This window comes from Chiloscyllium plagiosum, unplaced genomic scaffold (assembly GCF_037043375.1).
Source record: "Chiloscyllium plagiosum isolate Xiang-an unplaced genomic scaffold, Cpla_swu_hap1 HiC_scaffold_24, whole genome shotgun sequence".
NCBI classification, from domain to species: Eukaryota; Metazoa; Chordata; class Chondrichthyes; order Orectolobiformes; family Hemiscylliidae; genus Chiloscyllium; species Chiloscyllium plagiosum.
Genome location: NW_028270162.1, coordinates 37,050,299 through 37,066,937, shown reverse-complemented (window position 1 = coordinate 37,066,937; position 16,639 = coordinate 37,050,299). Strand labels below are relative to the sequence as shown.

Sequence of the window (16,639 nt, the reverse complement as noted above, 5' to 3'; positions counted from 1 at the left end):
GAAGAAGACTGAAATCTCAATTTGTATTTATGCACTTCCACAGATGCAAGCATGGCATGTTTCCTAGATCATTACAAACACACAATGCCAATACTTAAATCTGCTACAAAAACCTGAACATTCTAAGCATAAGATGTATTTAAAAGGAAGTCCTGTTATAGCAATCCATATAATTCAGCAAAAATGTTTAGGCTCCAATAATTTACATCACCTAGATGTAGAGCCATTTAGATCAATTCCAAAGACATATCAGATTCCTGAAGGAAATTATTTGTAGCCGAAATTTGGGACAAACTTCAAGAAATATTAACATTCCCAAGAATAAGGGATCTTTACAGTGAAATATCTTTCTCCCAAATTTCCAGAGACTAATTATGTGAATATTTGATATAAATTTTGCGTCGAAAGACTTGGCTGCACACGTAAATCACCTTCAACCCTTAAATCAATATCATGAGGGAATAAGTGGGAATAAATATCAAATAATAATGTCAGTGGCATCACAAAATGTAAAACAGATCTGAGGAGGTTGAAGTAAAACTTAGTTTCAAGTACAAAAAATAAGCACAAAGGGAGCATCGTTGTTACTAAACAACATAAAATTCAGCCTCCATCTCTTAATCACAGTTAGGTTGCAATAGTACGATGAAGAAAACCACTCTCTAGAGATCCCCCATCCCACATTTGAAGAATGGTGTGATGGTAAAGCATTCAATTAAGAGTTTTAATGGAACAAAAAAACTTTACATTCAGTAATTTTTTTCCCTATTCTTCTCTTGTAAGAGAATGTTCCTACACTCTATTCTTTCTCTGGATAGGTGAAGGGTCAACAACTTCCTTCTCTCCCCATACCCAGATTTCACAATCAGTCATCTCTCTTACAGGTTAAAAATTTTCACCCTTTACAAACATCAGTCCTTTCTATTGAATAAACAATACCACAAAACTTTTCTTATTTAACCCAATTACATGGCCAGATACTATACAGAAATTAGAAGATGAAGCAATAATAAAATACTAGCACTTACTTGTGAGAAATACAATGTAACTCCAGGGCACAATCCGGAGGAAAAAGGCACCATCTACAGAAGAGATAATGAATCATCCCAAAAAAGAAATAAAATTTCAAATCCAGGGTCATATACAGAAGATGGTAGATGCACGTTTGTAACATGTTAAAAAAAAAGTGCAGTTCTAGAGAGAACTGTTGGGTTAGGTATTTACTTTACCTCCTGACTATAAAGGTGATGTAACCAATCTGCTGTCAGTCACAGGAATCACATAATTTCCATTTCCATTCAAGTCTGTATGCAAGTTTTATGCAAGTTAAAAATCGTCCCCAATACCTTTGATAATAGAAGTTAGATGTACAACCTAATTTGTTTTTCCTATAGAAGAGTTGATCTAAAAATCCTGCAGGGTCAGAAAAATTCACGATTTGATTCCCCTAGCCAGTGAGCATCATTAAGTTCCTAGATAACTGGATTATAGAGCAGAAAGTCACTTGATGTTCTCAGTCCTAAACACTGCTCAATAAAACTTGCTGATATTACAGGGATATAGATTCTGTGATCCTTCTGCCATGCTACTTTGCCTTCAATCAACATGCAACAAAGCATGCACATAAAGAATAGCCACTCAAACAAGGTACAAATTGTCCCCAGTGAGTCCAGAATCTTGGAGGCAACAGCTTCAGAAAATGAGTGGTGAGAGGAAAGCTGGCAGAGGAATTGGACCCATAAACAATTTTCATGTCCAATTTATACAACGGTGTGTTGGGATATTTTGATCAATTTCATGTTATTTCTCATTGACATTTGGGTCACATGTTTAAATATAATCTAATTATGTAAAGAACATCTACTAAATTCAACACTTTATCTAAAACAATTTAACTGATTTACAAAAATGGATTTGTAGATTGTTTTGACACCTTTGATCATGAGTGTGTCAGCCAGTATCCAAATTCCATTTACAGCAATAACAACATCTGAAACAGAAAGATATATGTATATCAGATAATTGTTCAAGTCGACATTTTTTTTTCAGAAGTTACACATTGAATTGCAAGTTCACAACCAAATTCAGTGATTATCCAAAACTCACGATTCACTTATAGGTTGGTTTTATTTTGTCATTTGATGCATTGTTCATTTCCACCTTATCTTCCCTTTTTCCGTGTTTTAACAAACTTCATAGAAGTACAGAAAATGGGAGCAGGAATAGGCTGATCAACCCTTCATGGCTGATCATTCAACTCAGTATACTTTTCTCACTTTTTGTCCCCACATCCTTTAATCTCTTTATGAAGTTAACTTATAGAAAAATGGCTAATCAAAATATTTTAACAGGTTTTACATCCCAAAGGAAAAGGACGGTTATGCTTACAGGGCAATAACACATCACCTTCATAAAATGAAATGTTATGATTTACATTCCCCTCTTTATTCCTAACAATATTGTGGGTCTGTTCAAACTACCTCTGATTTCATTGGTTCAATGATGCATACTAATATAATGGTCAATAAAATGACACTCTTCCAAGAGAAGAAAGTTAATTGTGTAAAATGAAACAATAAATCAATACCTCAAATTTATATTTTCTAATCATGGCAAAAGTCCCATTTTAAATGTCATTTTAGCACTGAGACTGCAACCAATCTGCACACCCTGTAATGATTAGTCAATAACTTAAGCAACATATGCAGAGTTCTTCTCAAATAATGCATATTGAGGAAGCAAATGTAACTTAATGCCATAAGACAAAATTACCATTACTTTGGAATCATTCTGTGTGAGTACTTGAAACCTGGGACTTAAAATGGAATCTAATTACAGCTGAAAAGATTAAAAAGTATCTGTTTCCTTTTGGTAGTCACTAATATGCAAACAGTGCACTGGTGACAAGGCAATTTTATCAAATTTAGTCTACAAATAAATTTGGTATATATTAACTAAAATGAGACCATAGTCTTATGTAAAATTCAACAGGATAGCAGACATTATAGACAACCTTACTCCATCCTTACCATTCTCCAATATTTCAATTCCAAATAGGTGCAACACATTTTACTTCAACTCAGTTGTCTTAAATTTACTTGTGCTTTTTTCAAAATTGGGATAACACAAAAAGGCAGATAAAGGTATTTAACTTTATGATTGCCAAGATTCTGATTAACGATTTAAGTTCATTGGTCTGAAATGTTAGGCATTATTCAAGCAGCTGACTAGGACCGAATCCACCAAGCGAGCAGTTGGTGAGAGTCTTGTCGTAGCTACTGTAATGAGATCAGCCAAGTCAAGACTTCAGAATATGAGTTCTCTAATGAGGGCTATTAGTCTGGTCCAATCAGAAAACCCTGGCTGACAAATAAGAACAGGAGTGTTCCTCTCCCTTGTAAAATTGCTGTCTCTTTTGTACAGCTGTAAATGTTTTTTGTAAACTGTTTTGTAATTTGTTTAATAAAAAAAAATAAACAGGAGATGGAGTCTCCTCAGTTTAAAAAAAAAGAACAGGAGTGTTACACTGCTTGTCACTGGCCACCCGGGTGTTTTCCTATCTTCCTGGTGGTGGAAATTGAATAAAGATTCGTGCACTTTGTGTCTTTCACTGTGTCTCACACCTGCACACACACACCATGGGCGCTGGGGAAAAAATAAGCACTACCGCACTTAGGTGGTAGTGTGGGGGTTAAAAAGAAACAAAAAAAAGGAAAAAAAAAGAAAGGAGTGTAAGGGCAGTGCTTGTCACTGGCCACTTAAAAAAAGAAGAAAAAAAAGGAAAAAAATACTAAAACGTTCGACTGCCTGTCCCTCTTCCGCGGTTACGTTGGGGCCCGGGTGTCTCTGGAGAAGGAGCACGCGGTGTCCACCAACACCCTGGAGTTGTTCAGGGGGAGGTGGGCGCCGCAGGGAGTGGAGTGCATTATTTCTCCCTCCAACTATATTTTGATTTAGTCCCTACCCTCCCCTCCACTGTTTTGATCACACAGCACTGCCCTTTGATGTGAAGGGCAGTGTTTGTCACTGGCCACCCGGGTGTTTTCCTATCTTCTTGGTGGTGGAAATTGAATAAAGATTCGTGCACTTTGTGTCTTTCACTGTGTCTCACACCTACACACACACACCATGGTTGCTGGGGAAAAAATAAGCACTACCGCACTTAGGTGGTAGTGTGGGGGTTAAATTATTTTAAAAAAAGAAAACAAAAAGAACAGGAGTGTTCCTCTCCCTTGAAAATTGCTGTCTCTTGTGTACAGTTGTAAATGTTTTTTGTAAACTGTTTTGTAATTTGTTTAATAAAAAAAATAAATAAACAGGAGATGGAGTCTCCTCAGTTTAAAAAAAAAGAACAGGAGTGTTCTTCCGGAAAACCCGGGTGTTTTCCTTTCTCCCGGGTGGTGGAAATTGAATAAAGATTCATGCACCTTGTGTCTCTCACTGTGTCTCACACCTGCACACACACAACATGGGTGCTGGGGAAAAGCTAACCACTACCGCAGCTAGGCAGTAGTATGGGGGTAAAAAAAGAAAAAAAAAGAAAAAGGAAGGAAAAAAAAGGATGGGAGTGTTAAAATATAAGCACTACCGCGGTTAGGCGGTAGTGTGGGGGAAAAAAATTTTTATAAAAGAACAGGAGTGTACCCTCCCCTTCACTGTTTGATCACAAAGCATTGCCCTTTGATGTCAAGGGCACTGCTTGTCACAGGCCACTCGGGTGTTTTCCTTTCTTCCTGGTGGTGGAAATTGAATAAAGATTCGTGCACCTTGTGTCTCTCACTGTGTCTCACACCTGTGCACACACACAACATGGGTGCTGGGGAAAAAATAAGCACTACCGCAGTTAGGCGGTTATGTGAGGGTTAAAAAAAAAAGGAACAGGAGTGTTAAAATATAAGCACTACCGCAGTTAGGCGGTAGTGTGGGGGTTTAAAGAAAAAAAAACAAATAAAAAAATACAGAGACAAAAAGAGAAAAAAAAGAACAGGAGTGTTCCCTCCCCTTTCACTGTTTGATCACACAGCATTGCCCTTTGATGTGAAGGGTGTTTCCTTTCTTCCTGGCGGTAGAAACTAAATAAAGGTTCGCACACCTTGTGTCTTTCACTGTGTCTCACACCTGCACACACACAATAAAAAAAACAGGTGTGTCAGAGGTTCTGTTCACTCTGAGAGCTGGCTCTGAGGAAGCTGGACCAGTGTCAAGGACTCTCCACGTGTAAATAATGGGTGACTTGGTGATGGGATACTTGCCTCTGTGGAATTATTTCAATAAAAAAAAAGAACAGGAGTGTTGGAGAAGGGGGGGACTGATTCTGGGACTGGCTAGCCCATAGCCAAAAGGGAAAAAAAGGAAAAAAAAGGAGTATTCTTTGTTGGTATTTCTCAATTATTATCCAATGTCAGTCACTCCGATTGTAATGAGGATGTTATGGGTGGGGCAAATTTTTTGTGTATGATCTTGTGTGGAATTTCACTGCACATTGCTTTCAGATAGGATGGATGGGTTAAATCATAATCATTTGTACAAAACCTATTGGTGGAAATGGGTGTGGAATTCTTTAAGTCAACAACCACTGTTAACCCCTTCCTGTTCCTTTTCACATCAATTAAATGTTTGAAGTTTTGCCAAAGTAAAAAAAAAGTGTTGATCCAGGCAGTGGACCGTGGAGGGGGTCGTTAGAGACGACTGCCTGCCCCTCTTCCGCGGTTAAGTTAGAGCTCGGGTGTCTCTGGAGAAGGAGCACGTGGTCTCCACCAACATCCTGGAGTTGTTCAGGGTGAGATGGGCGCCGCAGGGAGTGGAGTGCATTATTTCCCTTTCCAACTCTATTTTGATTTAGTCCCTGCCCTCCCCTTCACTGTTTGATCACACAGCATTGCCCTTTGATGTGAAGGGCATCTCTTGTCACTTGCCATTCGGTTGTTTCCTTTCTTCCTGGTGGTGGAAACTGAATAAAGATTTGTGTACCTTGTGTCTTTCACTGTGTTTCACACCTGCACACACACAACATGGGTGCTGGGAAAAAAATAAGCACTACCGCAGTTAGGCAGTAGTGTGGGGGTTAAAAAAAATAAACAGGAGTGTCAGAGGTTCGAAAAAAAAGAAAAAAACAAATAAATAAATAAAGAGTGTTGGTCCAGGCAGCGGGCCGTGGAGGGGGTCGTTAGGGCCAACTGCCTGCCCCTCTTCTGCGATTACGTTAGAGCCCGGGTGTCTTGGGAAAAGGAGCACGCGGTGTCCACCGACACCTTGGAGTTGTTCAGGGAGAGGTGGGCGCCGCAGGGAGTAGAGTGCATTATTTCCCTCTCCAACTCTATTTTGATTTAATCCCTGCCCTCCCCCTCACTGTTTGATCACACAGCATTGCCCTTTCATGTGAAGGGCACTGCTTGTCACTGGCCACTCGGGTGTTTCCTTTCTTCCTGGTGGTGGAAATTTGAATAAAGATTCGTGCACCTTGTGTCTTTCACTGTGTCTCACACCTGCACACACACAGCATGGGTGCTGGGGAAAAAAAAAAGCACTTCCGCAGTTAGGCAGTAGTGTGGGGGTTATAAAAAAAAAACACAAGTGTCTGGCATCCTGTTCACTCTGAGAGCTGGCTCTTGTGGGAGCTGAATCAGGTGTGTTTGTGTGTGTGTGTGTGTGTGTGTGTGTATATATACGTGTGTGTGTGTGTGTGTGTGTATACACAAGGACTCTCCTTAAAAAAAAAACACGAGTGTCAGACATCCAGCTCGCTCTGAAAACAGGCTCGAGGGGAGCTGGATCAGTGTCAAGGAATCTCCATGTGTAAATAAAGGGCGACTTGGTGACGGAATGCCAATGTCTATTGAGCTATTTTGTGGCAATGTGAGAAAAGCACGCCCCTGAAGAATTTGCTCACAATAGACATTGTTGAGTTGAAGATAGCATTTCTAGCATTATGCTGTTTTGTGGGAAGCTTGACAGTTCGAACCTGTCTTTGAAGTATGTGGAAAGAATGCATCTTTTTTCTGGGCAAATGATATTGGGGCAGATGAAAAGCAATGACTAATTCTCAAGACAGGTTGTGGACCCACAGCTTTTATCGTTATTGGCAACCTAACCTTTCCCCAGGCACCAGATGCTAAAACCTTCCAATAGTTTATGGATTTATTTAAGGAATATTACAACCCCAAGCCTCCTCAAATTCTGAGATGGTATAGGTTTTACTCAGCAATTCGAGAACCAGGAGAATCCATATTGGGATTTTTGACTAGGTTAAGATGACCGGCAGAGGCATGTGACTTTAGTTTAACCCTTAATGTGGTGCTGAGAGACCACATTTGTATGTGGGACTAATGATGTAAACATGTAAAAGTGTTCACGTGCTGAAGCCCTACTAGACTTCAAACAATTGGCTTTATCATTAGAAAATGCGGCAAGTGGAATATGAGATGTAAAGGAGATATAGAGTATTCTGATGAAAGTGGACACCCTCGTCAGTCTGTCTGAGCTTGTAGAATACCACTTAACTGAAGGCAATAGCAATAGCCTCACTCAGGACATCTCCTGTACAGAGGGACCCTTGGTCAGCCCACAGAAAAACCCCAAAACAAGCCAAGCCTAGGTCGAACGGTTAAAATTTTCTTCAGGATCCTTTCTGGCAAATCATTGTAGCTGCTTCTAGTATGTGGACTTCAGACAGCAAAAAAAGTCCCACTAGACCTAAATTGAGTGAGAGAACACATAAGTGTACTAGCAATTGGTTAGATTAAGATTCCTAGAAGTATTCTCACATACCAATATACAAGAGTGCCATTTGCTCAGATGGCAGTTAAAAGTCAACCAAATTGCTCTTCATCTGGAGTCACATTTTGGCCAGACCAGATAAAGATGGCAGATTTCCTTCCCTACAGGATATTAGTGAATCAGATGGTCTTTGTCCAACAATAGACTATGGATTCACAGTCATTACTTACATTGCTAATTCCAGATTTTTTTTATTGAATTCAAATTTAATTACCTGCCATGGCAGGATTCAAACCCAGGTCCCCAAAACATTAGCTGGGTCTCTGCATTAACAATCCAGTGACAATACCACTAGGCTATTGCCTCCCCTTCTTTTCTGCTCTTTGTTTCTCTTTCCTCATAAAACAATTTGTTCATTCCGGGTATTAGTCTAGTAAACCTTTATTGAATTCTCCCAACACATTAACATCCTACATTAATATACAATGCCTTTAAATTGTAGAGTTGAGGCCCCAACACTGAGCCCTTTTGGCACAACACTCATGACATCCTGCCAGCCTGAAAAAGACCAATTCATTCCTACTCTGTGCTTTCTGATAGCCAGCCAATCTTCTATCCATGTCGAGAGTGTGGTGCTGGAAAAGCACAGCTGGTCAGGCAGCATCCAAGAAGCAGGAGAATCGATGTTTCAGGCATAAGCCTTTCATCAGGAAAGGGCTTCTATCCATGCCATATGTTGCCCTCTACAACATGAGCCTTTATTTCCCCAATATTGTTTGATGTGGCACCTTACCAAATGCCTTCAGGAAATTGAAAAGTAATACATCCACTGATTCCCATTTATCTACAGCACAGCATACTTTTTTAAAGAACTCCAACAATTTACATGATTTTCCTTTGACAAACCCATGTTGGCTCTGCCTAACTACCTTGAAAATATTCAAATGTCTGTTATAATGCCTTCAGTAACATCTTCCAATATTTTTCTTATGACAGATGTTAAGCTAACTGTCCTGCAGTTTCTTGTATTCTATTCCCCTTCCTTTTTGAATAAAGCAGTTACATTAGCTATTTTCACATCTAAAGGAACATTCCTCAAATAAGTTTTGAAAACTAAACGTATCAACTCTCTCATTGGCTACTCCTTTGGTTTGCATGGAATCTTTTCTTCCCAAGTCAGATCTCTCAATCAGGCATTAACTGCCTTTGAGGGATAACCCCATGAGATACAAACAACATGGTTGTTTTTAGGCTTCCTGTTTGGAGGGCCCCCGATTGGTAGTTTGGTGGGAATGTCCATGAGCCTCCTACCAGACATAATTGGAACTGATGTATGAGCCTTGCCCCCAAGTAAATGACCTGACTCCTATCTCCAAACATTCCTCATGGACAGCATTAAATTCTGCTTGTCAATTATGTTTTTCTCTCTGGTAGTATTTTCTGCCAGAGTCAGGCAGGAGGGTGGCAGGTGAGGGATTCTGAATTCATCTCAATTAGCTCTGTGGCATGAATGCCTGTAGGAGGAAGTGAGGACTGCAGATGCTGGAGATCAGAGCTGAAAATGTGTTGCTGGAAAAGCGCAGCAGGTCAGGTAGCATCCACGGAACAGGAGAATCGAGGTCTGGGGGGTTGTCTACAGGCATTCATATAAAATCGACGTTTCGGGCATTCCTGAAGAAGGGCTTATGCCCGAAACGTCGATTCTATATGATTGCCTGTAGACAACCCCCCAGACCTTCCTCCCCCAAAAGGAGCTCCTTAAGTTGCCAATTAATGCTCCCTTAAGAATTCCATCCTGTTGTGGCTGGTATTAATCTAGTTTTCAGGGCTGTTTGCACACTCCCAGATGGTTGAGAAGAGTTCCTTCGTTAAGGATACTCAATGACTGATCAGGAGATCCGACACAAAGAAGGGGAACGTGCTAAGGCCATGTGTGAGTCCCGACTCTCCACAACACCCCCCCCCCCCCCCCCCTGCCTTGACCAGCTCCCAATGATTCCAGTCATAATCTTGGGCCTCAGATGGGTAAAGATTTGGAAGCAGTTCCCATTGGGTAGGACCTCCAACCTCAGGTATCTGGTCTGTCAAATGCTTGAGTACCACATGATGCACTGTGCCAACATAGAAAGAGGTTACATTTGGATCTCTTCAAATCAAGCCAAAGGCTGACACCACTCTGCCATCATAAGACTTTGGCTGCAGATAGTTCCAGCATTTTGTTTTTTTTTAAATTGAAACAAAGAAATGTGCATCCTTTTTAAAGGCCCAGATTTCTTGGTCAGTGGCAAAGTGATAGTGTTCACTGTTGATTTCAAAGAGGGCTGTTCAGATTGACCTAGCAGTCGGAGTAGCATGGAACACTATCTCCTCAACATCAGTTTGAAACTGGCACCAAGTCAAGAAATTCTGTAGAAGTTTAGCAACAGTAGCAGGATGAGTAAAAACCTGGAAGTAAAATGCAACTGATTATCCTTAAGTTTTTAAATATTATTTTAAGATGGTTAACATATCCATGGGGTAATACAGGAGCTGAAATATCATAAACATATTTTATCTTAAAGAAATAAGACGTGTATACTTCCTTTTTCTTCAAATCATAAATGGAGAAATTTGATATTCTACATACATAAAATTAGATTTCAAGATCAGAGATTTTCAATGGTAAGCATGAATACACCATCAAAAAACTGAATTACACTTGAATCAACAACATGTAACTTTGAAGGATTTGTTATGGCAAGACGCATTGTGTAAAAAAGGAAACTACTTATAGTTCACTGGTTTCTACTGGAGTGTGATGGGCGGGGTGAGGTAGAGCGAGTGGCAGAGGGTGTGCTTCAATATTTCTATGCCTGACTGCACATGTGCAGACTCTAAACATCACTGACTCTTATACCAATTTTATGACTGAAAAGTCCAACCCCATCTGTTGGCCAAAGTTAATAGTGGTCAGGGGGTTTTCAATATTGATTTAATATTCATAAAATTACTTGTTTAATAGTTTGTAGATTCATGTTGTGATTATACAACTACCAGATTACACAGCTGGAAAACAAGTACATTTTTGCCACCAACAATTAGATTTTGATCAGTGGTAAGACTATTCATGTAAGCAAATAAAATGGGATTTGTTCGTGTGAACAGCTTTATACCAGAAATTTTCTTAATAACTGTACGGCTGTTATACAAATGTGATATGAAATGATTACAAAATGTTAAGGCCATGCATTTAAGTGGGGTCAAATATTTTTCTACATACTACGCAAGACCGATTGCACTCATGGCCTTAGAGGGAACATCACTAAACCAAAACTTTATCACAGCAAAGATTTTTTACAACCCAAGTTAATGAGTTGGCTCTTTTCAGCATATTAGAATTTGTAGCACATTTAAGTAAGAAAATTTGATTAGGAAATCATCTACTGTACTCACACATGGCATACTGGAATGCTTTGGACTTCACAAGGATATTAATTCCTACAAAAGTAGAAAATAATTAGAAGATTTATAACTCAGTAAATTACAAACACTTGCTCAGCATTTCAAAGTTTCAATTTTTGAAAACAACATCTTTTCTTTGGTCTGAAATTTGAGTGTTTACAAAAATTTCATTATATTAAAATTATAACCCTACAAATGCACTGTTGGATAATAAGGACAGAAGATGCATAAGAATACCATCTACTCCAAATCCCATTAATATTGCAAACTATCCTGATTTGGATATGCACCACATTCCTTCATCATTGCTAGATTATAATCCTGTAACTTCTTTCCTGTCAACATTGAGACCAATTTTGTCACAGACTGAAGCAGATCAAGTTGAAAGCCCATCACTGGTTCTCAGGGTAACAAAGGATGGGTGATAATTGCTACTCTTGCCAGAGTGTATATCCAGAAGATGAATTTGTATAAAAATGTAAAACAAAACAAATTTTGTTTTCATTCTTGGGGCTCATCTAATGTCATTAGCCATAAAACTAAAATTATCAGCGATTACCCAAGCTCTGAGATCAAACTAAGCTTAATAACTAATTTTGATTTACTACACATACAATTTATATAGATTCATCCAATAAAAGCAATCAAAAGAGTTAATTAAAGTTTAATTGGCAAGTTTAATTAACCAGATTAATTGTAAGTCCTCAAAGACTAATATAATAAATGTAATGAAATTAAAATAGATTTATGCATTAATCTGCAAGAGCCTGGTTGTTTCAATAGGTAATCCACAGTAATACTACCTTTAAATATAAGAAATGGAGTATGTGGAAGATCATAAAACCAATAGTCTCCACTTCTTTTTGCCTAGAGGAGAAAAACACACCACTTAAATGTAATTAATTGTATTAGATGTCGTTTCTACTTTATTCAAAATAAATGCTAACATGTTAAGTAAAGGAATCAATTCAATGAATAACCAACAAGATAAGTTCACTATGGGGAGTTGCACATAAAAACATGCACAGTTCGAAGAACTGGTGTTGTAGTTTCATCTCTGACTTGCATTCCTTTTCAACTACGGAGGACACAGTTTAAAAATATGGGATAGGTCATTTAGAACAGAGTTGAGAAGAAACTTCTTCACCCAGAGAATGGGTGTATGGAATGCTCCGCCACAGAAGGCTGTGGAAGCCAAGTCTCTGGATACTTTCAAGAAAGAGTTGGATAGAGCTGTTAAAGATAGGGGAATCAAGGGTTATAGGGATAAGGCAGGAACAGGATACTGATTGAGGATGATCAGCCATGATCATAATGGATGGTGGTGCTGGTTCGAAGGGCAAAATGGCCTACTCCTTCACCTATTGTCTATACAGCATTGGGCAATTTACTGTATTAAGAAAATCCATAGAATTAAATTATCTTAAATTTTTTTCTGGTTCACTTATGCAAGGCTTTTTATGCTTTACCTTTCTTCCAAATTAGGTAGTGATTAAATGTCACAGATCTTTGCCATAATCTTCTTTATGTCTTGAATATATTTTACTTTTGAATTGACCCACAATCCATTTTGGGAAAACATTGAGATAGCAGCTCACTACAAGTTCTGTACCATTTATTTTACCCTAGATTTATATACCAAATTTGAGCTTTGAATATGTAGATACGCAGCATAGATTATTGTATAAAGTAGGTAGACTACACTATCCAATGCTTAGCATTTACCAAAACCTGGTTAGCATTCAGTTTACAGAAACAGAAAACAAATGTAAAACTTCCACATTACTTACTTTCCATTTTAATCCAGCAACTTCATAGAAGTTGTAAAAATCTTCTATTCTGTGGGACAGATATTCATTTTAAGTACATAACATTATTGACACATACATAACCCTAGCAGTCATAGTGCATGCAAAAGATAATCTGGAAAGAATTAATTGTAAATGAAAGTATTTTTTAAAACAACTGATAACTAGGATGAAACATCTCAATATCCTTACCCAAGAAACTCTGCATCGCCTTTCTTCAGTGCTTTGAAGACAAGATATTTGTTTCTTGCATTCATTCTTGGAGAGTAGAACCTCATTAAGCCCTCAAACTGTTTGAAGGAAACCCCATTAGGCCTCTGCAATAAACCACAAAGATACCAATTAGACAGTTAAGCAATCTGTGAAATATTGATTGCTTGTGGAAATTTCTCTGCAAGAACTTGAGTCTCACTGATCATGAGAGTGCCATGTTAAAGACGGATCTATATGCTGAATGAGTTCTCAGTGTGGGCAGCAATGGGCATTTACAAATGGCTTCAGTTTCTTTAAATTATTATGAAAAGGTAAGTAGCTCCTGATTGGAATCCATAAATTCTGATTTTAAATATAATTTTTAAGGGAGTAAGCAAGATTTGGTCAAGGCTTGCCTAAAATGAAGCTGTAACCCAGGAAGAATTTCATATCCTGAGGACAGTGTAAAACTGATTACTCCAAACAAAATATACACTTAAAATACACACAGAGAAAATCTTACTAGAACCTTTTGTTTCTAACCAATGAAATGCATTTTTCTTAAAATTTTGTCAAGCTGAAAACCAATAGATCACAAGGACTTGCACTAACCTTTTGTTAACTCTATTCTCTGTGTTTAGCCTGTGACATGGCGCATATGCTAGTATGGATTAATGTCTCAGAAAGCAGACTGTGAATGTTGGGAGTATTTTTTCTGGAGAAGACTGGGCAGAGATTTGATAGAGGTTTTCGGTGTCATGAAGGGTCTGGACAGAGTAGATGGAGGAAATTGTTCCAACTGTGAAATGATTGAGAACAAGAAGACACAGATTTAAAGTAGATGGCAAATATAATGTGAGATGAAGCACTTTCATGCAGTGAGTAGTTACGGTCTGGAATGCACAGCTTGAGAGTGTAAGAGAAGGAGATTCAATTGTATTTGAAAGATGATTAGACTGTTATTTGAAAATGGACTGGGGAGAAGGCAGGAGAATGGTATGAAGCAAAATGCTCATTTGGACAGTTTCTACAGACACGGTGGCCTTTGTCTTTGCTGTAATAATTCTGTATTTGGTGATCAGTTAATCAATCTAAATAAATGCAATGGCTCTTATGGTGCAGTGGTAGTGTTCCCACTTCTGAACTCCCCAGGTAGGCCTGAGTTCAAATCCTCCCTGCTCTGGTGTTGTGCATTAGCTCCTCTAAACAATCTGATTTTAAAAATAACCTCCATATTACAATGATTCCCATAGGACACAATCTTAATTGCTTAAATCAGAATCCTATCACTTCCATAGAAAATTTAATGACTAATCCTTAATTTTTAGCAGAATAAAGTATACAACAAATCTCAAACTACAGATTATCATTAAATCACAATTTTTATAACCTAAAACTCCACTACTCAACAAAGCCTATAGAAGCTTTTGCATAGTACTCACCCTTTTACTGACCAGAAGGCGGAAGGCATGTTCTATTGCTAATCGTTTGTGCAAAAGGAGTGATTTAAACTTCTTCTTTTCAACATCATTAAATGTATCAAATACCACAGCAAGAAGCTGGAAAATTGTGAACAAAATACTAGTTAAAAATTCTCAATGAGGCAAACATGTAAATTAAGTTCACAATGTATTAAATTATAAAATTTTATAATGGGTAAATATTGTTCTCAGTTTTTGATTAACGTTATTCAAAAACTTACCAGATTCATGATGAAGTAGAGCTCAATGGATAAATACACAATGAAGAATACACAAGACCAACGATTTTTGGAGTAAGCTGGCATCATCACATCTGGAAAACTACAGAATTATCTATTTTAAGAAAAGAAAAATGGAAATCCCTATTTCAATTTGACCCCTACCCCTATCCTCATCACAGTTTGCTCTTTTTCTCTTCCCTCATTTGCAATCAATGGCTCATGTTAGAGTTCAATTCCAAGGGAACAAACAGTCAGCCCTCAGGGATACTAAGAACCCATTTTGATGTGTGATCTGGACTGCTGGACTACTATTTCACTGTGGAGTGCATCACAACCATGTCTGATTCCCCTGATTAAATAATTTCCATTAAAAATTTCCAAGTTATAAAAGAGCAGAACTCTAGCGTTTTCTTTCTCAATCTAACTGCAGCACTCCCAGCAACTTGCAAATGGAGGTTAGCTTAATCAGCAGAATCAGTGATCAAACCTGAGGCCTTTCCATAGAACTGTTCTGAAGAAGGGTGACTGGACTTGAAACGTTAACTCTCCACAGATGCTGCAAGACCTGCTGAGTTTCTTCAGCAATTTCTGCTTTTGTTTCAAAATTTCCAGTATTCGCAGTTCTTTGTTTTTTTATAGTGAGGCCTGTCTAGTTTAGCTTGTTTTTGCAAGGCTATGCATTTAGCCAATGAACTGAATAAGCATAGCAATTTTCTTAAACCAAACATGGATTATAGAAATGTTTGGAAACCTGTTCATACGATTTCTTTCTTTTTATATGAAATGCTGATATGTCACTTTGACAGTACCGATTCACCAGTTTATAAATCACATCCTACTTTGCCTCCTTCCTTGCCAAACCCAATGGTAAAGGCTATTGGTATCTCAGCATACTATGTTATTGTACTAAATATCAGAATGCTGTAATGATATATGTCATTTTCCCACATGCAACATAAACACATGTTATTCTATCAATTACTGACAATTAAGCAAAAAAAAACCAATTTCATTTTTTTTAAGAGGCTCTTTCCCTGAAAGTTACCATTGCTTTAAAGGGAAGGAGTGTTCTGTTGCATCTTTGAACTAGAGTGTTGTGCATACTTACTTAGCTGTAGTTAGGAGAACAAACAAACTGACAAGACTGTCTTCTGGAGTGCTAAAATACTGCAAATAGAAAATAAAATCATTGTCAAAAAACCAACCTTGTAATCACTTACCATGAAATTTTAAAATATTATGTTATGCATTATATTTTTCTTACAATTTATGCATTTTATGAAATTGATAAATTAACAAGAATTTACAGTTAAGGGTGATAGTACTTTGAAATTTTTCAGCTAATCATAAGAATCAAAACAGTAGGAGCAGGAGTTGCCATTCAGGCCTTCGAGCCCACTCCGCCATTCAATGAGATCACGGTTGATCTTCTACTCAACACTATTTTTCTGCACTGTTCCCATTTCCCACAATGTTTTTAATATCTAGAAGTCTATCCATTTCAGTACTGAACAAACTCAACATTTGAGTCTCCACAGTGTTTTACAGCAAAGAATTCCTAAGATTCACCACTGTCTGAGTGAAGAAATTCCTCATCATCTCACATCTAAATGCCTTTCCACTTAATCAAAGACTGTGCTACCTGGTTCTAGACCTTGCAGTCATAGGAAATAACCTTCCTTCAAGCTCAATAAGAATTTTATATGTGTGAAATTGCCTCATATTCTTCTAAATAATAAAAGTAAAATCTATTTAATATTTTTTTCATAAGTCAATCTCT

The 16,639-nt window shown here is 37.9% G+C and overlaps 1 protein-coding gene across 2 annotated transcripts in view; it reads right to left on the bottom strand.

Annotated features, from left to right (window-relative positions):
- The window catches only part of tpcn1 (two pore segment channel 1), a 102,276-nt gene that overhangs the window by 31,554 nt on the left and 54,083 nt on the right, over nucleotides 1-16,639 (bottom strand). For both annotated transcript variants that reach the window (XM_088000091.1, XM_088000092.1), the window contains exons 8-16: nucleotides 15,968-16,026; nucleotides 14,860-14,959; nucleotides 14,600-14,716; nucleotides 13,158-13,282; nucleotides 12,948-12,996; nucleotides 11,961-12,024; nucleotides 11,149-11,193; nucleotides 1,934-1,990; nucleotides 1,029-1,082 (exon numbers count right to left, since the gene is read on the bottom strand). In XM_088000091.1, coding sequence (XP_087856217.1) covers nucleotides 1,029-1,082; nucleotides 1,934-1,990; nucleotides 11,149-11,193; nucleotides 11,961-12,024; nucleotides 12,948-12,996; nucleotides 13,158-13,282; nucleotides 14,600-14,716; nucleotides 14,860-14,959; nucleotides 15,968-16,026 — 670 coding nt within the window. The remainder of the gene's footprint in view (nucleotides 1-1,028; nucleotides 1,083-1,933; nucleotides 1,991-11,148; nucleotides 11,194-11,960; nucleotides 12,025-12,947; nucleotides 12,997-13,157; nucleotides 13,283-14,599; nucleotides 14,717-14,859; nucleotides 14,960-15,967; nucleotides 16,027-16,639) is intronic.